At 40.5% G+C, this 24,165-nt stretch overlaps 1 protein-coding gene across 3 annotated transcripts in view; it reads left to right on the forward strand.

Annotated features, from left to right (window-relative positions):
* The first annotated feature begins 1,668 nt into the window (after window positions 1-1,668).
* Window positions 1,669-24,165, forward strand: part of Hsd17b12 (hydroxysteroid 17-beta dehydrogenase 12) — a 158,689-nt gene continuing 136,192 nt past the window's right edge. The window contains exon 1 of one of the 3 annotated variants that reach the window (XM_063227795.1): window positions 1,669-1,979. In XM_063227795.1, the coding sequence (XP_063083865.1) occupies window positions 1,820-1,979 (160 nt within the window). In that variant the 5' untranslated portion in view covers window positions 1,669-1,819. The remainder of the gene's footprint in view (window positions 1,980-24,165) is intronic. The other 2 variants (XM_063227794.1, XM_003465081.5) reach the window with 2 other exon arrangements.

A 24,165-nucleotide genomic window follows, 5' to 3' on the forward strand; every position in this document is an offset into this window, starting at 1 on the left:
GGACCAATCAGATTTGCTAAAGAATTGGATAAGAGGATGCAATAGAAAAGAATCAAAACTGACCTCTAGGTTTTGGTTCTTAGGAAGGGGTTAAATGGTGGGGAAGAAAAGAGGAAAGAGGAAGAGGAGGAGGAGGAGAAGGAGAAGAAGAAGAGAAATAGATGGAATTCTACTTTTGAATATACTAGGCTGAGATGTTTATTTTACACCTGAGTGGAGCTGTTGAGTAGGCTCCTGGACTTCTAAGCAGAAGATGAGCCTGGATAAAGACATATGGAAGACATCGGCTGTAAACTAACAGCTGGTATTTAAAACCATGTAAGAGAACTGCAAAGAAGTAAAGAGAGCTGGGATTTGAGCCCACTGAGGGAAAAGCTGAGAGAAAGGAGTGATGGGACTTTGGCTGAATGGGGGAGGCAGTCCCAGCCAAAAGTATCAAACTCAGTTAAAATACTGTGTCAGCTCTACTCATGGTTCAATTTTGCTGGACAATGGACAGTTTATAAAGAACATCTCAAGCCTTATGGTTATATCAATTGCATCTTGATCAGAGAGAGGAGAAATAGAGGGAGGAAAAGATAGAAAGGGATAAGGCTTGAGGTACATATAAACTGTGAATTTAGCTTCACGATAAATTGAATTATTTGACCAAAAAAGCTGTCAAGTCTTGAATTAGCAGTTCCTGAATAAATTTTAGGTGTTTTAGGTGAGTCCAAATGCATGCTAGAAAAGAGAACAACACTAGGCGGTACGTGTAAGATCTTTGATTGCCTTGCACATTATTTAAGCTTACTTCGTAGTCTTTTTCTCTGGAACTTGTTTGAGCTATTTCGCAGGCCTCTACTGCATGTGTTTCCCCGTGTCTCTGCTCTCTTCTCCTACAAACATGGGGTGGGGGTGGAGAGAAACCAAAGACACAGAACTAATTGCGTTCCTCTCTGTTTGTAATTCACCTATCTTATGCCACTGTGTGTTATTTGATTCCATCAAGCTTTGAACTCCAAGTCATTGAGAGGCACATGTTACCATTTGCTCAAGGCAGGTGGGAGATCAGGTACTTAGTCACTGCTTTTTTTTTTTTTTTTTTTTCATTTTTTCATTCAGTGTTGGGGCTTGATCCCACCTCACATGTGCTAGGAGATCCCAGACATTTAGATCAAAGAGTATAAGGAAAGCGTATAGAAGAGGTGTGAGAAGAAATAGCCGTAGAGGACTGTGTTCGTTGGGAAAGTTTATAGGAACGAGGACAGAGCACAGACGCAAAAATAAACACATGGCTCCACTCTTACTACAAACCTTCCATTCATTACCGTTTTCTCGCTAATTTCTCCCATTGCCTCTTTAAACCTGAGACTGACTGGGTCTGACTGGCCAATCAGAGCTTAGTTTTCCGCAGTCGCGAGAACCTCCAGAGCCAATGACAGACCGAGGCTCTTTGGTGGGGTGAGACTTGCTGCCTGAGAGCGGAATCCAGAGAGAGTGCAAAACGATTGGGCGGGCCTGAGGCTTGATTGGCAGGTGAGCGATCGCCAGTTTTAGAGCGGAAGCGCCGCGGGAGGCGTGCGCGGGGAGGGGGAAATAGGCGGGGAGATGAAGCTGGAGTTAGCCAATGGATGATGCAGTACGTGTAGACGGAAAGGTAAGTCACCATTGACGGCGCGGATATAGCACGTGGGCGGGGTTTAGGTGCAAAGCACTCCAGGAGCCGCGTCTCTGAGTGTGTCCTTTTCGTAACGGTCCGCACCTCCTCCTGGCTTCATTCATTTCTTCCTTTTTTTTTTTTTTCATTCACGGAGGTAGTGAGGCCTGTTCAGAAGCCATGGAGAGCGTTTTCCCAGCTGCCGGCTTCCTGTACTGGGTAGGCGCGGGCACCGTGACTTATCTGGCCCTGCGCTTCTCGTACTCGCTCTTCGAGGCCTTTCAACTCTGGGGTGTGGGTAACGAGGCGGAGGTCGGCCCGAGGCTCGGTGAATGGGCAGGTGAGTCGGACGCAGCGCGGCTTCCCTCCTGCCTCGGCCCGGCCCGGCTAGGCCCGGCCCGGCTCGGCCTGTCCACGGCCCCCTGAGCGGTTCCGGGCTCAGCGCCGGCGCCCCATCCCTCCCCAGCGCCCTCTCCTTCCAGAGGCGCCGCGTCCCGTGCTCCCGCCTAGCTTGCGGGCCCCGCAGCGCCTGCCGAGACTGCTTGGGGTCTCAGGATGCCCAGATGCATCCGTGGCTAGACTCCCGGAGTCTCCAGGGCCCTGGAGCTTGCTGGACGCGGGGGAAGTGTGCCTTATCTCCCTGGGGCTGGTGTCATTAAAGCTATTCCGGCTGCGCCTTACCGTCTCAGTCTGCCCCTTCTTGAGTGCTTTTAAAATAAGAGTAAGAACTCCACGTGTTAGGAAGAATAGGCGCTTTTGATTTGTTAGGGTGAGGATTGGGAGATGGGAGTGTGGGGACACAGAATTTCAGCAATTCCGAATCTTGGAACCTTGTCTCTTCTAGTTACGTGTAGTCGCCCAATGTTTGATACAATTTACAAAGTTGCCTGAAAAAAAAAAATCTCTGCTAAACAATTCCGAAGTCCCAGTAAATAGCAAGAACTATTGCTTCCGCGAAGCGATAACTCCATAATACAATCAGAAATGCTTTTTGCAAAAGGACATTTGTAAGAAAAAGTAACCCCGCAGAGTGAATTAAATAAGTACATTTTGTTCCATCCAGTCGGAGGGTTTTTAAAAGTGAAGGACAAAAGTCATTATCAGAAAAGTTGGGAAAATTACTTGTTTGCCCTTGCTTTACCATCCTTTGCCTTTAAAAATTTCTTTATTTTTCTTGCTTTGGCTTTAAAAACAGGTGACTGTTTATATTTGTGGCTTTCTGATATGACTGTTCATTTTCATGTTTTGTAATTGAATGTTCAGTTCCCAAGTATTTTTATTGAAGTTTGGTGTCTTCAGTGGTTGCTTGTAGACTAAATTCAAGTAAGATACCCAGATAATGTTACTTCTTGTTTACTTTGTTCAAAAGCATTTAAACAACTTAGTAAGAAAGTTAACCTTTGGGACTGTAACATAAACAGAATATTTTAAGTAGAAATGGCTTTGTGAGATCTTTGTGTCATTTGACACAACTTACGGAATAATACTTTTCACAATCACTTGTTATGCTTTGATAGTCTCTGAAGGGAAAGTGCTCAGTTTGATTTTGATCAAGATTATAATTTCATAAGTGACTCACCCAGGTTGGAAAATATGACTAAAGAATTTGGCAACAGTTGCACAAGACAGTAAGTCATGGAGGATCAATTATCAAGATAAAATTTGTAATTTTCTTTTCTTTTTTTTTTTTGTCTTTTTCATTTTTTATTGGTACCGGGGATCGAACTCACGACCACCTGCTTGCAAGGCAGGTGCTTATGCCACTGAGCTAAATCCCCAGCCCCAAAATTTGTAATTTTCGAACAAAGACTACTGTTAATAACTTTTTTTCTATTTAAAACTGACCATAGTGACCAGTAACTCCTATCTATGTGACTCTTTAGTGAAAGGCAAAGCACAAGTAGCTCTTGGATTGAAAAGTTTTAACCCCAGGGGAAAGACAATTGGTAAACAAAGAAGGGTTTATAGAGGTTTGAGAAATGAAATTTGAACAAGAACATTGTGATAGCAGAGAGGATTGGGGTGTTATTGTTGAAGTGAAATACTGTCAAGTCCGATTTTCCCTGGATTACTGAGAAATCTTTCTTAAGCAGAAATAACCAATTATTTTTTATAGCATTAAACATGATCTGGATCTCCAAAGAAAATAATTTTTTAGTCGTGCCATATTTAGGGAATCTTTCAAAAACAAAGAAAATAAAGATTAGCACATTTTAGACAATTTTTTTTGGTATGGCAGATTGAGCTGAAATGGTTTGAAAAAAGAACTAGCAGAGGTGACAGTTGAATAATTAGGGTTAAATCACGATTAAGAAATAGATTATTTGTTCAGCCGGTTACGATTTTAGAACTTCTATTAGTAAGTAGTACTCATAAGTGTTCTCCCTTACAAAATTGCTATCTTAATCTCAAGTCTGTTTATTATTTTTTTTTTTTTAAGTCTGTTTATTCTTGTGCAACCTTCTTTGAACAAATGTTAGTGACAGACAACATTAGGGAAGCTTTCCTTTCTTCTGACTCTGATATCTTCCTTTTCATAATAAATATTTTAAAGTATTGCATAGTAATGTATGTTGCATTGATAATATATTTTTATTCTTTCTGTTTGTTTTTGGCAGTGTTGGAGAGCAAGATTAGCACCATGTGCATGTAAGGCAAGTGCTCTCCTGGTGAGCTACATGCCCAGCCCTCCTTATTCTTAAATCTCATGCGAGTATGTTTCATTGTTCCTCCGATTTTAGTATCTGAAGGCCAGGGATTGTGGATCCTCTTTTTTTACATTTCCTATGTTAACTATCACATTGTTAAAGTGTTAGCTCTTCTAAACATGAAATGACAAAAAATTTGGTGGGGAGGGTAGGGGGGTGGGAGGGGGGGTGGGTGTTGAAATTCAAGTATGCTTTGTAATCAGTGAAAATATTCTAGGCTACAGATTCCTTAAGCTAGTTAGATTTTTAAAGCGGTACACTCATTACTTGTCTCACTTTCCTTCATCTCCTCAGTGTTCTGTATTCTCTCCAGTAACATTCCCACGCCAGGGAACCTTGGTTCCATTGGGCCCCTAATAAGTGCGTTTAGCCAGTTTAAAGAGTGAAGATACTTGCCCATCTGTCATTGTCACAGGGATACTGTATATCCTAGAACAAAGCTATCAGGAGAAAGGGGAGCTGCAGTGTGAAGATCTCTGTAGCAATCAATCAAAAGAAGATTGCTGGTAAGTATGGGCAGTTTGTACTGAATAAGGGAAGGGACAGTTACCATTGTAGAGCCACGAAGAATGTAGTCTGTGGAACATGGTTTGAGCACAGGTAATTTGCACTTGTGTTGTTTCCATCACTGAGTTCATCTAAAATGACTGCTATTGAAGTAGAGTGGATAGATACAGAGGCAAAGAACTCACACTTCCAAAGTCCTGATATTTGTAACTTTTAAAATTTGATTTAATTTAATTTTTGGCACAGGGTCTTGCCGTGTAGTTTGAGCTCTCCTTGAGTTTACTGTGTGTAGCATAGGCTTGCTTGTGTCAGTTGTCTGTCTGTCTCAGCTTCCTGAGTGTTGGGGTTGTAGATGTGTGCCTCGGTGCCTGGCTAGGTTATTTGATAACTTTAAACACAATGAACACAGATTTTTAGTTTTTAATTTTAGTGCTTTTTAAGTTTTAGCGTTTTTTCCAGGTAGCAGAGTAAAGGATCCACTAACCATTTAGTGAGTTCCATTTTTTAAAAGCTTTATTGAGATAAATTTCAACTGTACAATTTACCCACTTAAACTGTACAGTTCAGGATTTTTATGATGTTACAAGGTTGTGTAGCCATCCTTAGATCTGATTTCAGAATACTTTTTAAAGGAGGATACCTTTTACAGTCTTTTACCTGTCACTGTCACTGCCTAATCTCTATTCACTCCAGTCCTATTCAACCATTAATTTACTTTTGGTATAGATTTACCCATTCTGGACATTTCATATAACTTGAATACTTTAACATGCTTAGCATAATGTTTTCAAGGTCCATGTTGTAGTGTGGAATCATTTTTTATTGCTGAATAAATGCCCTTCTGAGGAGTAAGGTTTGAACCTTTGCCGCTGGGTTTCTGCTCTATGCATCTACACAGCAAACCGTTAAGATGTTGCAGCTTAGGTGCTGGTGAAACTCCCATGGTGGCTCCCGTGTTTTCATCTGGTTTTCGGGGAAACATGGTGGCTCCCATGTTTCCCCAAAAACCAGATGAAGGTGGGCAGAGAAACAAACTTAGTCTTGTGAGTTGTTGACTACTTGTTTGTTCTGCATTTCAGCATCCAGAAAGGAGTCCATGTGGCCAAATAGGTCAAGTTCTACAACTTGGAGTTAGCAGGTCAGCCTTAAAATACTAGTACTGTTAAAGGCTGTGAAACCAGAAGACCAGCTGGGAAACCAGACCTAAAAGCAAGCCTTCATCCTTGGACCAAATGAGAAAGTTTTCCTGGACTTAGACAGTACTCTGTACTCTCCCCTCACCCACGCCCGCCCTGTTGTCCTTGCCCTGTTTTTTCTCTTCTTTAATGTTCAATCCCAACTCCTCTGTTTAGAGGTCAAACCTGAAACCGTGAAAACTCACATCTAGACTTGAATTCTAACTTCCCTATTTACTAGCAGGTTCTATAAGATTGTTGTTTAGGGTAAATGAGAACATATTCTATGTAAATCAGGTGGTGCAGCGTCTGTCCTGTAAGTGCTTACTGACATCTTTTTATTAAAAATAATATTAGCTTTAGTAGCCTCATGCTCCAGTCATTTGAGCTGATTGTCAGAATAAGACTTGGTAAGGAAAAGGAAGAGAACTGTATCTTCAAAAAACTTTGGAAACCATTGCAACTGAGTGTTGAGTTTCAAAACTGATTTTTTTGTTTGTTGAGTCGAGGGTAATTTTTTCATCCACTTCACAAAAACCTGCCAGAAGATTTAGATGATGAGATTTGTAAGTTCAGAATACATGGATAAATGGATTTGAGTAGGTCAGTCCTACTGCCATTAAAGGCTGTTTACAGAAGAGGGTAAGTTAAAACAATTTTAAATAGTGGAGCCGTCATTTCATTTTCTGTGTTACCAGCACAGATTTAAAATACAGCAGTTCATCTGAACATGGTCCGAGAAAGAGAGATGAAGGTTGAAGTAGCAGGGAGTGAACCCTCCCTGGGCCCGGGGGAGAGAATGCTAACACTGTTCTGTTGTCTTGTCTCCCACGCACGCACAAACACTGTCATTGGATGCCTGCTGTGCGCCTTCTAAGAGCAGCAGCAGGATGTGGGGAAAGGCAGTCTGATGAGTGGATTGTCGCGGATGGACGGCCCCTTCTGTGACAACTGCTGAGGGGAGGGCAGAGGGCTGCCTGGGAAAGTGATGCTGAGCAGAGCCCTCCAGGGTGAGTGCGAGATGGCTCCAGGACAGGCGGAGGAAGATCCCCGAAAGAGCGTGCGCTCAGGAAAGCAGGCTGGAGTGGTGGGAGTATCTCGAGCCTGGAACAAGTAGGCGTAGGTGGAAGGATGTTCTCTGGGGCATAGGGCCTTGTGCATGTGCAGGTGCTTATACCACTGAGCTAAATCCCCAGCCCATGTCCTGCCTTCTTGAGACGGGGTCAGACCGAGTTGGCCAGGCTGGCCTCGAACTCACGATCCTTCCATCTCGGTCTGCCAAGTAGATGAGACTGCAGATGTGTACCTCCAGGCTTGGCTTTAGAATGATTTCTTTAATAAAAATATTAATTTAAGCCTTAGGCTGAGGGATGCCAGTTTTGTATACTTCTTGGTCACCTCACAGATGCCATTTCTCTTTGGTGGAGGTCTTATCACTGTGCTCCAAAAGTTCTCTTACTGGGGACTGAGTGATAGCATTGTTGAATGAGGCTTGAAACTAGGTTGTCGCTCTCTCAGAGTTAACTCCAGAATACCACATGTGACAGTTGAGTAGCCTGTCACAACTCTGTATCAGAGGGCTTTGTTTTGTTGATTTGGTCTAGCAAACAAGACATTTGGTATACTAGGGAGACCCGTGCTTTCTAAAAATTTACTTTAACACCAGAAGTGAGGTTATTTCTATTTAAATAACCTAGTTAAAAGAGGAAGGGAGGGAAGGATAGATAAGTTATGAATGTGAACAACGATTGCCTCTCAAGGATATTTCATAGGGCAGTGGGAAGCAGTGTAGCTGCTTTTGGATTTGACTTTGCAGTTAAGGGGTGGGGGCAGACTGTCTGACTTTGGCAAAGATCAAACCTTTGAGCTTAACTTCCTTCAGCTTTTAAATGGGGGTGACTTCAGTGTTGTGATAATGAAATGAGATGTAAGTGACATTCTGGTGGTGTCCTTTTTTTTTTTGTGGATACCAGGTAGTATGTATTTAAGAACTTTGATTTGTACAGAGTACTCTTTTTTTTTGGTCTTTTTCCTTTTTATCGGTACCAGGGATCGAACTCACCACTGCCTGCTTGCAAGGCAGGCGCTTATGCCACTGAGCTAAATCCCCAGCCCCCTGTACAGAGTACTTTTATTTGATGAAAAGAGCTTATTGAAACCAAGCAATGATTATAGTTCACTCAGCAGACTACTGTTGAAAATCCAAAGTTATAACCAGATCAATTAGGAGATGATTAATGGTACTGCAGAAGAATTCCTTGCTTGATGCAGACTTATTAAGCTGTTTCTTCATGTATGGCTCACCTTAGTAAATCAAAGATAGGGTGGACGTAGAAAAATTTGGTTATGTGCAGCTAACCAAGTCATCCTTGAGTCTTCATCTTCTCATAGGAAATCCCCTGGCATCTAACTTCAAAATACCCAGAACCCAGTCATTTCTAAGCCATCAAGAGCTCTTGTTTTAGTAACAGCCTTCTGTCTCTGTTTCTGCGTTGGCTCTCTGTAATTGAATCTCACACAGCAACTGGAGTGATATTTGGAAAATTTAGGTGAGATATATAATGCTCCACCCACATCTCTGGTAGCTTCTCATCCTGTATTGACAAAACCCACAATCCATCAGTTGCATTAAACGAGGCTTTGAACTGCTTACCTCCTCCCTCGGACCTCGCCTCCATGTCCTTCACTCCTGTTCTCCTCATGGACATGTCCTCCATGTCCATGCCCTCTTACTTCTCTTCTAGCCACACTCACCTCTTGCTCTTTCTTGAAAAGCTTGCCATGGCTACGTTGGGGTCTTTGGTTTTCCTCTTCAGAGAATGCCCTTTCCCCAGATACTGTACCCATGGCCAGCTCCTCTTGCCTCATTTAGGTCTTTGCCCACATATCCTTCCTGAGTGGAACCTGTTCTTCCACTTTGGAAGTGACAGTCCTCTCTGCCACTCCCACTCCAACCCCTCTTGCCCTCCTCTCCTTGTCCTCCTTATCAGCATCTGTCGCCATTTGCCTTCCTGCCTACTTTGCTCATGTACCAATGTGTACACAGGATTGAATGTAAGCATCACGAAGGCAAGGATTGTTATTTTTTTGTTCACTTTGATATGTCACCTGCCTAGGACAGTGCCTCTACCTAGTAAGTTTTGAGATATATATGAATGAATGCACAAATATCTATTAAATTAGTCCAGTGTTGTTGAGATTAAGGAATAATATATTTTTGAAGTGTTGATTGAGGTTAAGTGATTTTAGTGGATGTGAAATGCTTAGAACAACACCTGACACAGTACATGCTATCGAAATGCTAACTTTTCTTATGATTGTTATGTCTACTGTAACTTTCATCTGTAGGAGTGATTCTTATGTATACCTTTCTCATTTCTAAACTTTTCCTTGAGTTTCTAGTGGCTTATAAATTTGCTTCTGGATGTTCGCATGTTTTAAAATTCAGCTTTTCCACTCTCTCTAACCTGCTTGGGACTTTATTATTTTTGTTGATTTTATCACCACCCCCAGAGGTCAACATCAGGGAAGGCAAATTCAAGGGCCCCAGGCAGGTAAAAAACTGAGTTCAAGACCAGCCCAAACTATAAAGCAAGATCTTATCTCAAAGAACAAAAAATCAAATTATCTTGTGACTGGCATGTTTCACTTGGAAATGAGCTATTTTTTGTTTTTTGTCTTTTTTTGTACAAATTATTTTGTACACCTTTTTTCCCCCCTTTAAACTGCAAGTGCTACATAGCTGCAAAGCTGGACTGAAATACACCAAGGTCAGGTAGACAGAGACTGGTTGCAGAGCCATGATAGTAAGGGTGGAATAATAATTTTGAAAACATGAAACAGTGAGATAAAAATATGTTCTTGAGTGGTAAGAAGCTAACCTTCGTCTTTGGTTTTAGAAAATTTAAAGAGAACTGATACCCAACCACATTTGATAAATATCCAGAACCCAGTCATTTCTAAGCCACCCAGAGTGCCTTAGAATAGACCAGTAGATGACTAATAGAATAGTGTGAATAGAATGTAGCAGTATACTTATTATTAATCTGCACATCTTTCTGAAATTGTTGGGAAAAGATTTTGTTTTACTAAGAAAGATTTTCCCAATTTAAGTAAAACCTTGCTAATTGGGAAGACTGAGATAAATTGATGAAAGATTAAGTTCTAAGATATATTTCCTGCCCCCTGTCCCCCAACTTAAGGCCTGATAAAATAAACCCAAAACTTCTAGAACCCTTCTTTCTCTTTTCTTGTACTGGATGTTAAACCCAGGGTCTTTGCACTGAGTTATATCCCCAGCCCTTAAATAAAATTTTTTTTAAAATTTTGCAGCAAGAATCTTTTTATTTTTTATTTTGAGAGAGGTCTTAATAAATTACTAAATTGATCTGGCTGGGCCAAACTTGCAATCTTCCTGCCTCATGCTCTCCATAGTGCTGGGATTACAGGTGTGTGTCACCATGTCCAGGCATACTTTTTAAATTATTGGAGATGTGGAACCAAATTCTCTGGAAAATCTCTTGTGGTAAAGATACAGATTGGTGAAGATACAGAATCATAATTGCAAGAAAGTTAAAGGTAGAGCATTGAGTATATAGTTTGTTTCATAGAAAGAAATAAATACAAGTTGATTGAAGTGTATCAAAATTTAGTTGGCCATTTCCTGTGAAACCTGAGACAATGCAAAAGTCATAGAGACAGAAAAGAAACCAAAATTCCAGTGAAACCTGAGAAAATGCAAAAGTCATCAGAGGCAGAAAAGAAACCAAAAGAATAACAGAGCGGAAGGGGTGTTAGCAGCCTCTTCAGTTTAATGATTAGAGAAACATGTGGAGGTAACCTGCTCAGGTTACTATCTACTTAGGGAATGGCCAGGTGAGATGGGCAGAAGGCACAAAGGTGGCCATGTGTGTGGTACATAGATTAACAGCAAGCTCTGGCGGCAAAAGAGAGTTGCAAGGGATGAATTAGAGGTAAAGCAGAGCTAATCCGTGGTACCTGCTGAACATCTCCAACTGAATGCTCCAAAAATCCACAATTCCTAGAGCATACACAGTATGATCCACCGAAAATTTCAGCCTTTGGAGCATTTCGGATTTCATCTTTGTGGTTCAGGTGTGCTCAACCTGTAAAGTCTATGCAAATATTTGAAAATCTTTAAAACTCCAGGATCTGGAACATTTCTGGCACAAAGCATTGCAGATGCTCATCTTGTAATTGTGAGGATGGTGGCAGCACTAGACTTCCTCACACACGGCTGTAACTAGCAGGAGGAAAAACAGCCCTCTCTGTAAAAGGCCCTAAATTTGTGAAGAAATGACAGGCACCTCTGTGACCATTGAGGGGACCTTTATGCCATACTTTGGTACATCCCACAAGAATGGAGGTTTTATTCATTGCATGTCATGGGAAGAGCTAAGTTTGTCAATTCAGTATCTCTTCCCTATAGCCTCCGTCCAGACTACTGATTATGTTGATGGCACTGAATTGCCAGAGGAATATTGTATTGTTTTGATAGACAGTCCTCAAGGGGTCAGAAAAGGGTATATAAAGGGTATATGTCTTCTTGAAATTTAAATAATCAGTTTTAAAATTCCATTAACATTTCTAGTATGTTGGAAACTCATTCTCCAGATTGTTTTTTCTATATTGAGTGGCATTGACTACTCACAACCAAAGTAGCTTCCAGAAGAAATAATGCCATGACTGCTTTAATAATAGCTGAAATTCCAGTCCTACCTCTGCAAACAGTGTTGATGTAGTAAATAAGCTCCTCTAATCTTGCGCATTCTATCTTACATTTTTGTTGTGGAACATGTTTCTGCTGCTTACCTGTGTATTCCAGTACCTATCCTTGTTTGTCATGTGAAAGGAGTGGTGATGATTCTATGGGATAATGTAAAGAAGAATGAACAAATAAAATTAAATAAAAGCAGGCTAAGCAGATGAATCCCACACTTGGAAAGTCAAGGCAGGAGAATCACTCCAAGTTTGAGGCCATCTTGGACCTCATAGTAAGATAAGGCCAGCCTGAACTGAATAGTGAGACGGTGCCTCAAAAAACCAAAACAAAACCCCCCAGAAAGCATCCAGCTGGACAACAACATTCACACATTCTGAATTAGAGGAGGTTGAATTCGTGAAATGTTATTGTAATGAGGAATCTGAATTTACAAAGTCCTTTTTAAGTACTGTGAAATGATTTCTGCTGCAGCCCTATGAGGCAGGGTAGGGTTGATTTTGTTACTCTGTGGATTGTGCCAAGGACACACTGGAGACAAGTTTAAGGGTTATGCAACTATAAATGGCAGAAGAAATTAAATCTAGAATTTTTGGCTCCAAACTTCATGTTCTTTTCAGTTTACTCCAAAGTTCCTGAATAAGGGTGCTTTTCGCTGGGTGTGGTGGCCGATGCCTGTAATCCCAGTAGAAGGGCAAGGCAGGGGGATCACTTAAACTCAAGGCCAATTTGGGATATATATAGTACGACCCTGTCTCAAAAGAAACAAAAACCAGCCCCACGAAACAAAAACCAAAAAGTGGTTTTTAGGTTAATTTGGAATTAACCTGCACGAGCTCACAAGCTGGAGTGTTGATTCAATGTTGCTTGGGTGGGAAAGGTCTATTTATGTCATGGCAAAATCCAAACTCAAGTGGGTCATAGGACTCAGCTTGGTGTGCTGCTTAAAAATAGATTCTAGGGCCTCAGTACAGATCTTCTGAATCAAAATCTCTTAAGAGAACAATGCGGGGGAATTATTTTTTAACAAATCAGACTGTTCTTTATTTTTTTTAATTTTTAAAATTTTTTAAAAATGCCTACAGCACCCGGTATTCCCAGGCGGTCTCCCATCCAAGTACTAACCAGGCCCGACCCTGCTTAGAAATCAGACTGTTCTTAAGATGTCCTGTATTTAGGGAAACAGGCCTGTGATCAGGCAGGATGGTAGTAGATCCTCCATGGAGACTTTAGCCACATGTCTATTCTTTATATCATGGCTTGGTTTATAATAGTGATAAAACTTGCCATTGATTTTAGAAGTTAGTATTTGCTCTTAATGTTGACAGCCAACTAGGGATTCTGTTAGAGGCTAATACTCTGTGTGTTCTTGACAAAGAATTAAAACAAAGCAAAACCTTTGGAACCTCAGAATATGCTATGCATTGGGAGCCACAAGCAGAACATCAAGTGTTTACCAGTTAGAGGATGGAGGTAAAGGTAGGCAAGTCAGAAAGAATTCCTTGGGCGAATTCTAAATAGTACAAGTTTGAATTTGCTTTTGGTTTAAGTAGGTCCTCTGGGCATAGCTTGAAGGCTTTGGAAACAGTCTTAAAGAATTGAGACAACAGCGTTTGTTCTTTGTTCTCTATGTTGTGTGTGTGTGTGTGTGTGTGTGTGTGTGTGTGTGTGTGTGTGTAGGCCCCATGTCTTAATTTTAAATTACATTTAGAAAAAATAAAGTTTTAAGTCTAAGTCTTTCCTTAAATGTGGGCTTTAAAAGTTATTTTATTGTGCAATTAATGTAAGATACTTTTTGATGATGATTTTTTAAAGAACCAGTGGGCTGAAGAGGATAGTTAATTTTTTGAAAAAACTTATGAATGATGAAGAAGGAAAGTGGGCTTAGAGTCATCCAGAAGAAATCTAGACTTCAGTTAGCCATTTGAATGGAATGTGGTTACCAAACAGAAGAATCCTGTAATTTATTCAGTACAAAGGTACCCATTGTGCTGGTTATATGCCAGACCTGGACCTGGATCTGGCTGGACCTGGAACATAGTGTGAGCTGGCGACCCGTGGCTTCTACCCATAGGAAACAGATGTTGCATATACAACTGTAAAGAGCTTGTAGAAGCCAAATTTAGGTTTATTTTTTGAAGAAGAACATTTAATCCAAGGTGCGAAAGAAAAGTTGTAGAAAAGAGACAATTATGTTCATAATGGTAACAACAATGTTAATTAAAAATTTATTATGAACCAGGTGCTTTTCTAAATATTAGCTCATGTAATGTGCACATAACCTATTAAAGTTATTTCTATTTCTGTCTCCATTTTACTGACTATAGTGAAGCTAAGTATTTTAGCTGAAGTTAAAATATAGACAAGTAAGCAGTCTGCCTAAAATCACATAATCACATAAAGTGGAGGAGCCTCTGGAAATGCTTAAGGAGAACTTAACTGAAGTTTGAGTCTCGAACATATTCTTGTAGTCACTGTGCTAAACTGCAGTGGTAACTTAGAGATGGATAAGTAAGGTGTTTGGGAGTATTTCAGAAGTAAAAAGGAACATGATGGATGAAGACCTTGAAGTGAGTGAGGACATTCTAGGATTGTTTTTTTTTTTTTTTTATCTGTACCAGGGATCGAACTCACGATTGCCTGCTTGCAGGGCAGGCGCTTATGCCGCTGAGCTAAATCTCCAGCACCCAGAATTGTTCTTGTTAAAAGAAAAAAAAAAAAAAAAAAAAAGGACTGCTAGTCCTTGGAGGAAAGTCCTTTGAGGAGAGAGGCCAGAGATAAGATTAGAGATTTGTAAGCAGAAGGCCCGAAGCTAAAAGATGTGGTGGCCAGGGCAAGGTTTTGTTTATCCTAAGGCAGTGGAGACCTTGGCAGACTTTAAGCAGCAGAATATTATGGTCACATGTATATTTTGGACAGTTTCCTTTGGGATTTTGGAGAATTGACATGGAACAATCCAGGAGTTTGCTCATTTCTTTCCTATGTTGGGCATTCATGGCTTCCATCATTTTCACATAGATGCTAGAAACCATGTTCACATTCATAAAAAGATCAAACAATGAAGGAGGAAAAACAGCAACAAAAACAAACAAAAAGAGAAAAGTCCACTTCTAGGTTTGTGTTTGCTGGTAGATAATGTGTGGAGACAGAGTCCAGATTGATTTACCCCAGCAAGCCATCTGTAGCTTTATGATAGGGTAGTGGATAATCTCAGTGACCGTGAGACCTGTTTAGCCTACAATCATCAGTGTGCCTTCTGTGGGCTCAGACTCAGTTGGGAGCCACTAGATGGACCCAGCAGTTGCTCTGAGTTCTGAGCTCAGCTGGCCCCTCTCCTAGATGGCTACTGGCCAGCGGCTCTCCCAGGGGATGACAGCCTCAGCACTCGCCCCCAGCTAGTGCAGTCCTTTACATCTACTGCTCCCCTCCACCACTGTGGCTTTTCAGGGCTTCTGGGGCGCCAGCTGTCACCAAGTGGCCACGGGTTTGAACTGCTCCTCTTGTGCAGTGAGCCCTGTCTCAAGGCTTTGTTGGCCACCTCTGTTGAAGTTTCTTTCTTTGCTCTCCCCATGGGCTTTAGTTCTCACTTTAGATGCTTCCTGGATGCAGGAGACCAATTCCCTCCTTCATGTGGTCCTTGCTTTGCTATGTTTCAGTGTCTGGGTGCCAACTCTCAGACTTTCTCTGCACTATACCATCTTCCTGGAAGTCCCCTGTAGTTCAGTGAGGGAACTTATTATTTTCTATCTTAACAGAAAGTAAAGTGGGAAGTAGTACACTGGGGTTTTGCAAAACTGAAGTTCATATGCTGTTTGTTAGCTGTGAAATCTGTGATCAGTCCTCTTGTTTCTTTATTAGTCACTATCCTCACTTTGTTTATCTGCAGAGTTAAGAGTCTCTGGAAGTGCTATAGAAATGCACAGCATTATGCACAAAGTTTTGGGCCTTTCAATTAGAGATCTAGAAATAGAATAGTCCCATGATTTGATCAAATTGTGTGAGGTTCAGATTGCTTCAAGATTTATTTTGGGATCTGTAGCAACTTTGTTGTGATCAACACCTGATTTTCTTTTTGATGTAAATAATATATGTCACTTTTAGAATATAACTAAAAGAGGTTTTTTTTCCTTACAACTGTGCTTCTGAATTGAAAACTGAAGTAGTTTAACCACTTTGTTAAAGAAGTATCTTAAGCTTCAACTTTACTTTTAACATACATGAAAGAGGGAAATGGGATAAACATACAGTTAAATTACTGCTTATGCAGTGTCATTTTATCAGTGGCATATCTAGAAGAGTTCCATTCTTGACACAACTGTACTATTGATATAGGGAAATGAATTTCCCAAACTACTAGATGTCCAGTATGAGTTCATGTTCTCTAAAATCAAAGAATGAATTTTAGGAACAACGGAGATTAAGAAGCAGAATATATTTATTTTTTTTTTTAATTTAAATTTAAATTTTTTATTTTCATTTTCATTTTTTTTTGGTACCGGGGATTGAACTTGCGACTGCGTGCTTGTAAGGCAGGCACTTATGCTGCTGAGCTAAATCCCCAGCCTTCAGAATATATTTATTGAGAGAAAGAATACTTCTGTTTGGGAGAGAGACAGAAGAGATACTGACTGGGTTGCCAAAGACTCTTGTCTTTTCTTGGGACTTTTACAAAGCAAAACCACAAGGTGAAATGTCTGGGATGGGGAAAACATGGGCAGTTGCAAAGCAGGTGGGCATGAAGTGGGACAGAGCTATGGTCACCCAGTAAGATTATTCAGGTAAAGTTGATTAAATTGGGGACAAATGGGGAAGCAAGTCACCTAGCAGGTAGGCATGCATTAAGAGCAGTGACTTGCTGTAGGGGGTTGGGATGGTGATTTGGCTTCTTCAAGGTGACCCATACTTATTTAGCATATCAATCGGTAATGTTTATACTCTGGGTGTAGTGACATTTGTTTTGCCTTTTGTCTGGAGATCTGACCTGCAGCAGAGGTGTCTTATCTCCTCCAGTGTTGCACAGTATCTGGTCTTCTGCACTGGCTCTTTGGAAGGCCCAGCCTTGTCTGACTGCCTATAATATTTCTAACTAACTCAGCTGCCTGTAACACTATATAAGCAGTGATTACAATGATTATAATCAATTGTTACTCGAATGGAACCAAAGTCCCATGATTACCATCTCAGGCTAAAAGATAATTTAGTTCTCTTTAGCTAAAGGTTTTTAAAAATTATTTTCATCTTTATTTAAGCTCGATTCTTATGAGTTATTACATTGATGACAGAAGAGTACATTTTAGAAATTTACAGGAAAATACCAGTTTTGAAATGAAATACTTTTCAGAATGTGCCTGGAGTCTTAACTTTTCTGAGGTAGCAGAATTTAGGACCTGTCTATTGGTTTCCAATTCCTACTAATATTCACACAAAATATATTCTTTTGAGCTGGGTGTGGTTGTGCATGCCTGTAATTGCAGCATTTAGAATTTAGGAGGATCATTGAATTCAAGACAGTCTGGGCTACATGGTAAGACTGTCTCAGAAAGGCAAAGAAAAAAATTCTTTGGTAAGTGTGGGTTTAAAAAATATTTGTTAATATTCCTTCATATAGAACCATTTACTTTTCTCTCATGTGTACCTATGTTAGTTTGGGTTCTAGAAGCAGATGCTGAGATAGGGATTTAAGCTCAAGCAATGGATTTGGAAGATGATCTTAAGAAATAGAGAGTGAGATAGACAAAAAATTTGGCCAATAAAGGGGCCATTGGCAAGCGCTGTTGTCAAATGAAGCTTAATCTCATCGCAGAACTCTGAAGGTGGTGTAGGAACCACATTTCAGAGTTATCTTGCCTGGCAGCTTGGGTGTTCCTACACCACTGGTGGAGGGCTACTGGTGGGGAAGTGTGTTCGTTAGCACTTTTACTGTGTCTGCTCTGTGCATTGGGTGTTGCTGGCTTTAGCCAACGAAGTACTGGATCAAAGAGATCCATTTGCAATGTGTTCCCCAAAGGTATGGTGAAGGGGAATTTGGCAGGACACAGTTAGCTTAGATACAGTCCCATTGCACGTAATAATTGCATTCCATTTCATTTTCTTTAAATAAAGCAACAAAATAGGCCTGAAGAAAGGGTTGACAAGTTAATTCCTAGAGATAATAAAAGAAATGCAGTACTTCTGAGGCATTCATTGATGTGTGTTATAATCTTTTGTGTGGGTAGAGGTTTTGCCATCTTTCTGGATGGATGACGAATCGGCCTGTTTTAAGTATTTTAACATTTTCTATAAATGCAGATGGCCACTAATTAAAAACTGAATGGACCTCATAGATTGGTATCTGTGTTAAAGTACAAGTTAATCTCTTCCTCTTCATAATTTAATTCTGATCTGAATGGGGGATGATTTGTACTTGGTCAGAATGGGGTGAGTACAACCCTCAGGGAGATCTGGCAAGTATGTTTGGCTGCTTGTTAGTTGATAATCATATATTTCCTCGCTCCTGGGGGCCACACCTCGCTCAGTTTGAACTCATTTTAGGGTCCCTTTACTCTTGCGTGAGGTTGGTTTAAAGATGGGCATACCATGGCACTGGCCAGTGAGATGCAGGAGGGGAAATTCTGTGGGGAGGGTTTCTGAGAAGTCTTTCCTTAGTCTACAAGAGAGGCAGAAAATGTGATGCTAGGAGACAGACTTGGGAAGACTTCAGCACTATGTAAATGTAAGCCCCCTCCAAAATAAAATCTAATTCTGGTTTTGCCAATGGTCAACTTCTTGTCCATAGTGGACTGTTATTTAGTACAGGTATGTTATTGGCTATTGAACTGGGTGTTGTATTGGTTATTGCCTTTGTTCTTTGAGAACTACTGCTGAATGATTCAAGAATATTTGGCTTTTCATTGAACTCAATTTCTTAGAATGCTCGGCTTTACTTTTAAATTGTTTTAGCAAGTACATCATTAGCTGGGCAGTGTGGTCCACGGAAACTGAACTGAGTTAGAAAAGGATTATGACTGGGAATGAAGACACAAAAGCGATGCATGGATATTACTGTCCTTGGCGCATATTCAAAAGCCACTACGAAGTCAGTAGTGTCCATTTTCTTGGGGTATAGTCTTACTCCTGCTATTTTCTCCTATTCATGTATTAAAGTTACATGAACCTATTTCAGATACTCCTGTTTTGGAAGATAATCAGTGAAAAAGAGATTGACTGGTATTTAAATTCTTTTATTTTTGAAGTTGAAATGGTGAGAATACCACCCAAATCACTGAAAAGCTGGAGCAGAGACACATGGACCTTCATCCTTGTTGAGGCTGAAGAGATTTCAGGAGCCAGGAAAGACTGATGTGTGCATATCAATATTGCTAGAAAAAGATCAGTGTTACCTGGCATAGCAGTGGTACAGGACTTCAGAGTTTGTCTTTGTGTGGGAGTTCCCTCCTGGTAACAAAGGTTCAGAAACTTAGATGGAGAGGTGTGTGTGTATGGTATTCTTGCCCATTGCACTGAGCTATATCCCGAACCCTTTTCTTATTTTGAGACCGATTCTCCTAAAGTTGTCCAGTTTAGACTTGAACTTGGGATCCTCCTGCGTCAGCCTCCCAGAAGGCTGGATTTACGGATGTGTGCTGCCACAATCTGGCTTATGGTGATATTTGAATTAGACTAAGTGAAATTGCTTTATTCCTCTCCAACCATGCTGGCTTCTTTGGTGCTGTTTGTATATCTGTAGCACAAACTTTATACTTACTTGTCACTTTGCCTAGAATATCCTTTTTAGAGATATCTATGAATTAAATAAATGGGGAAAAGGGTTGACATCAGTCAGTTGTTATGGGGCAAATGAAATTCTTCTGGAAGTGAGAGACTAGGTCTGGCTTCCATTGAATTATATGAAAAACCTAGCTAGGAATTTTTGGTTTCTTTGGTGAATCAGTTCTAAAATAATATGAATAATTCGTGTCGCCTGAGGGTGTACAAGTCCCTAGGTTCAATCCCTCCACTGTAAACACGCGTGTACATAGACATACACACACAAACCCACCAACCTCCACAGTGCTTAGTGACCTTTTTGAAGATAGTCGCACTCAAGTTATTTTGCTCCACTTGATACTTTACAAAAATTAATTTGAAATCTCTGTAACCCAAAACTAAGTTAGCTTGGGTTATTATAACGGCATTCCTTAGACCCAGTGGCTTAACCGGTAGAAGTGTGTTTCTCACAGTGCTGAGGGTGGGGAGTCCAGGGTGGAGGCTGTGGGGCATGGTGACAGCCGTCTTCTCACACCTCCCCACCTTTGGGTCTCCTCTAAGGGCACTACTGCATTCGCGAGGGCCCCTGACCAGTGACCCCCCAGACACCCCACCCCAAGCTTTGGGAATTCAGGCTTCAACTTTCAGTCCATTGCCAAAGTTATATTTTGTCGCTTGATCTAGTGCAATGTGATATACTGGGTAGTACCCAGAGAGAGTTGTCCTATCACATTACATTTAACAAATTTACCAGTAAGTTGAAGCCTAAATTGTTGTATTCTAAAACAGTTTTTAGAATAACAGAATGCTATTGTTTTATAAGCATCTTTGAAAACTGCATATTTATTGACTTTATCAGGAAGCACAGTACTATCTTTATAATACCCTTTTTCCTAAGCGTATTGAAAATAGTGTATGCTACATTCTTTGGTTTATAAAGAAAAGGCATCTCTATAAAGAAAAGGCAACTCTGGATAAATTGCTAAATAGTGTCCTCTATTGACATAACTCTGAAATGATTATGCAAAAAAATAAAAATAAGCCTAATTTTTGCTGAGAGTGTGCTTTATGTTACCTCAGAAGAACTGAGTGGCTCAATATCCTTTTTTGTTTTTGGTACCAGGAATTGAACTCAGGACCTTGCACTTGCCAGGCAGGTGCTTAGGCCTCTGAGCTACATCCCTGGCCCCAATGTCATGTTCTTGTAGAGGTGTCTTAGTGGGTAGCCAGAGCCAGTAGTCTGTTAAAAAGAATTTCTGTTTGCCTGTGCTCTTGTAGGTTACTCTAAAGTGGGTCATTTCCACCACTGTAGTTCATCTTTTTTTGCTTCCTACCTCATCTTTTATTTATATTTTATAGATAGTGAGTTGGAGCATAATTGCCTTAGCCAATTAATGATTGTCTTTCATAATGGTTTTCAGGGAGAACAGAGATAAATGAAAATCCCTAAATATTACTGAAACATCTTTCCCAATAACAGCTTTAACCTCCTTTTTCACCATACTTTTTCGGGAAGTGCAGAACAGAACAAATTATAGATTTCACCACATTTTCTTTTTAGTTAACTGTGCCCTCCAGTGGAGAAAACACAGGCAATGAGATAGCTCAGGCAGTGAGCAGCAGAGGAGGGTGTCTCTGTCAGGTGAGATGCATGCTGCTGCAGAACTGTGGCCGCATAGAGGCAGCTCTTACCCCTCATAAACAAGAGCGGGTGCATGAGTCTTCCGGTATCTTGGCAGTGATTTGACTTAGTGCCTTTGATGCAGTACTTTGCAGCCTTTGGTCTTTCCCATAGGTCGTATTCATGCATGAAACATCAGACAAATCCGTAAGAGTTGAGAGTAGGAGAGATTGCAGTTTTCCCATAGGATAAACTCATATAACTTTAAAATTTTAAATCTTTTTTAAAGAGACCAAATAAAGCCCCAGATGAAGTGGGCACAAACATATTGCTGCAGCTGCCACAGTTAAAGCACTCAATACTGGGGGCTGACTTCTGCCCCACACTGCTTTGACCTGGAAGGCTGCGAGGCATGGGCCGGGAACACCGGGACGCCTGCACCCTGTCTCTTGGTGCACGGTGGGTTTCTGAACCTGTGAATGGGCCCCTGACAGACGGAGCTGCTACCGGGGCAGCTATGGGCTGGGAACCCGTCGGGGGAGGCACAGTTCTGCAGTGTGGTGATGCATGCATTGTGCCTGCCACAGGCTTGCTCAGAACAGGATTATTCCGTGGAGGCCGGGACAGTAAAGGAGCCTCGATCATTACGATATTACTGTGACTTCAGCTACAGAAGAATTCTTTGTCCGTATTTGTATTCTAAATAATGAATTTTTGTCTTCAGATTGGTTCATTCTGAACTGTAATAACTCTAGAGGGTGCTGATGAGCACCTATGACTTTAACATTTCATGTTGAAGTTGATTTTCATTCTAATGAATTTTTGGGGGGAGGAATATTAGGCTCAAACTCATGATCTTGCTCTTGCCAGGAATGTGCTTATGCCACTGAGCTAAATCCCTGGCTTCAATGAATTTTTCTTTGGGTATCATCTAGTATTTGGGAATAAAAGCATATTTTTTGCTGTTGAAAGAGGCCTCAGCAAAATACTTTGGTTTTCAAGATTGGTTAGTTGTTTTCCACTACATTTTGAAATTCTCTAAAACGCCATTGGATTCGTGGTGTTTCTGTAAACTACTTTTAAACTCTGCTTTTGAATACTTTTTTAATATTTCAAAAACAAATAACCTATTTCATGCATATAAAATATAAATCTAAGTACTAGATTAGTTGGTCATGTTTTAAACTTAGTTTGCAGAGATATTTAATCTTCAGAAAGAATTTAGTAAAGTTTATTCTGAAGTTAGATTTTATTGAATTAATTCTTAAGAGTCCCAAGTCATGTTTCTTCATATATTTTAGCAAGAGGAACACTTTGAAAGTATTAATGATGTATTTGAAGAAGATATCCAGACTTTTAAAGTGAGGAGGCTGTTGGAAAGTTGCCCCTTTAACTCACACGCCAAAGGCTGAAGATGTGCATTAGGGGCGATGACCGGAGCTGGGGAGTTAGCTCAGGGCTATGCATTCCCCTCGCATGCTCCAGGTCTGGCCTTCTCTCCTGCCACCATGAAAGAAGTTTGTTTGCTAAATGAGACGTCCTTAGTCAGAATATCTGTCATTTCAAAGACTGAATTTTAATGTGAATGTTTGCATTCTATAAGCACATGGAAAAATTACTCTCGGACACCATGACTCTATGACTAGGCCGAGAGCCATTTTACAAGAATGTACTCAGTAACCTGATATAAAAACAGTTTTATTCATTTAAGGTAGTGTTGTCCAATAGAATTTGCGAGAGTAGAAATATTCTGTATCTGTGCTTTACAGTTAAATAGTCATCAGCAACTGAAGACTTGCAGTGTGGCTAGTGTGACTGAGGAGATGAATTTTTAGTTTAATTTGAATTTAAAATGAAATGAACAGCCACATCTGATGGCTACTCTGTTGAACAACCTAGATCTAAAATCCCTCTGCCAGATGGTAGATACATCAGGAGTTGAATGATGACTTGGAAGATATATAAGCTTGTCCCTTCAATCCTTTGCACTGTTATAGGCTTGACTGGGCTACTATAACATGTAAACACTGTGATTTCAGAGAACCACACTTACATGGAAGACAGGAATCGTGTCACTGAAACTAAATTGATTCCTCTGTTTAGGTCTAGAATCCTGGGACTTGTTTTTTTTTTAAACTTATTTTATTTTTTTATCATTGGTACCAGGGATCGAACTCATGACTGCGCGCTTGCAAGGCAGGTGCTTATGCCGCTGAGCTAAATCCCCAGCCCCGAATCCTGGAACTTTTAGGAAGCCCACACATTAATTATACTTGCCCATTGGATGTGTCTCAAATCCTGAAGGTTTTTCCTTTGTGCTTTTTGAGTTAAAATATAGATAGGAATGAAGCGACTAATGAAAACAAGAGCACCGATAAACTGGAACTTACAGTTCCCTCCATGGCAACTTATTTGAAAGCTGCTGTGTTATTCTGAAATGTCCTTAAATGTAGCAGGTAAATCTTCAGGCTTTGGAGAGAAAACTTGGCCATTGAAAGGAGGTTATGTTTGGTAAATGATGACCATTACTTGAACAGTACTTTGAATGATTTGAATGAGGCTTTGTATTTTCCCAGAAGGTTGCAATTCTGTCTTTTCTTTGCAATACCAGCCCCATTTTTACAATGAAGGAAACATGATTTAATCAAGGATTTAAGATTCTTTTATTCAACAAACGTTTGTTGGTTCTTATAATCATGAGTAGGTCTTTGTTAAGAATCAAAGAGCAGTTCCTTCCTGGTTGCGACAAACAATTTAGTAGAGGCAAGAAATTTTAATATGTGTATATTTATTTATACATTAAGCTATAGGACCACATGCTCTGTAGTGTGTTCTGGGTGTGTGCATAGGATGCTTTGGAGAGCAAAGAGAAACACTTGGCGTGGTGTGACGGGAGGCCTTCAGGACTGAGGAGTTCCCCGTGAAGCAGACAAGGGAAGGACACTCTAGAACTAGAGAGGTCACGAACGAAGGTGTGAACGTGAGAATGTTCTGAATCAGAAAATAAATGTAGTATACAGAATATACCA

The sequence above is a fragment of the Cavia porcellus genome, unplaced genomic scaffold, assembly GCF_034190915.1.
Source record: "Cavia porcellus strain 051 isolate PalLab524CR breed Dunkin Hartley unplaced genomic scaffold, mCavPor4.1 scaffold_17, whole genome shotgun sequence".
Lineage (NCBI taxonomy): Eukaryota > Metazoa > Chordata > Mammalia > Rodentia > Caviidae > Cavia > Cavia porcellus.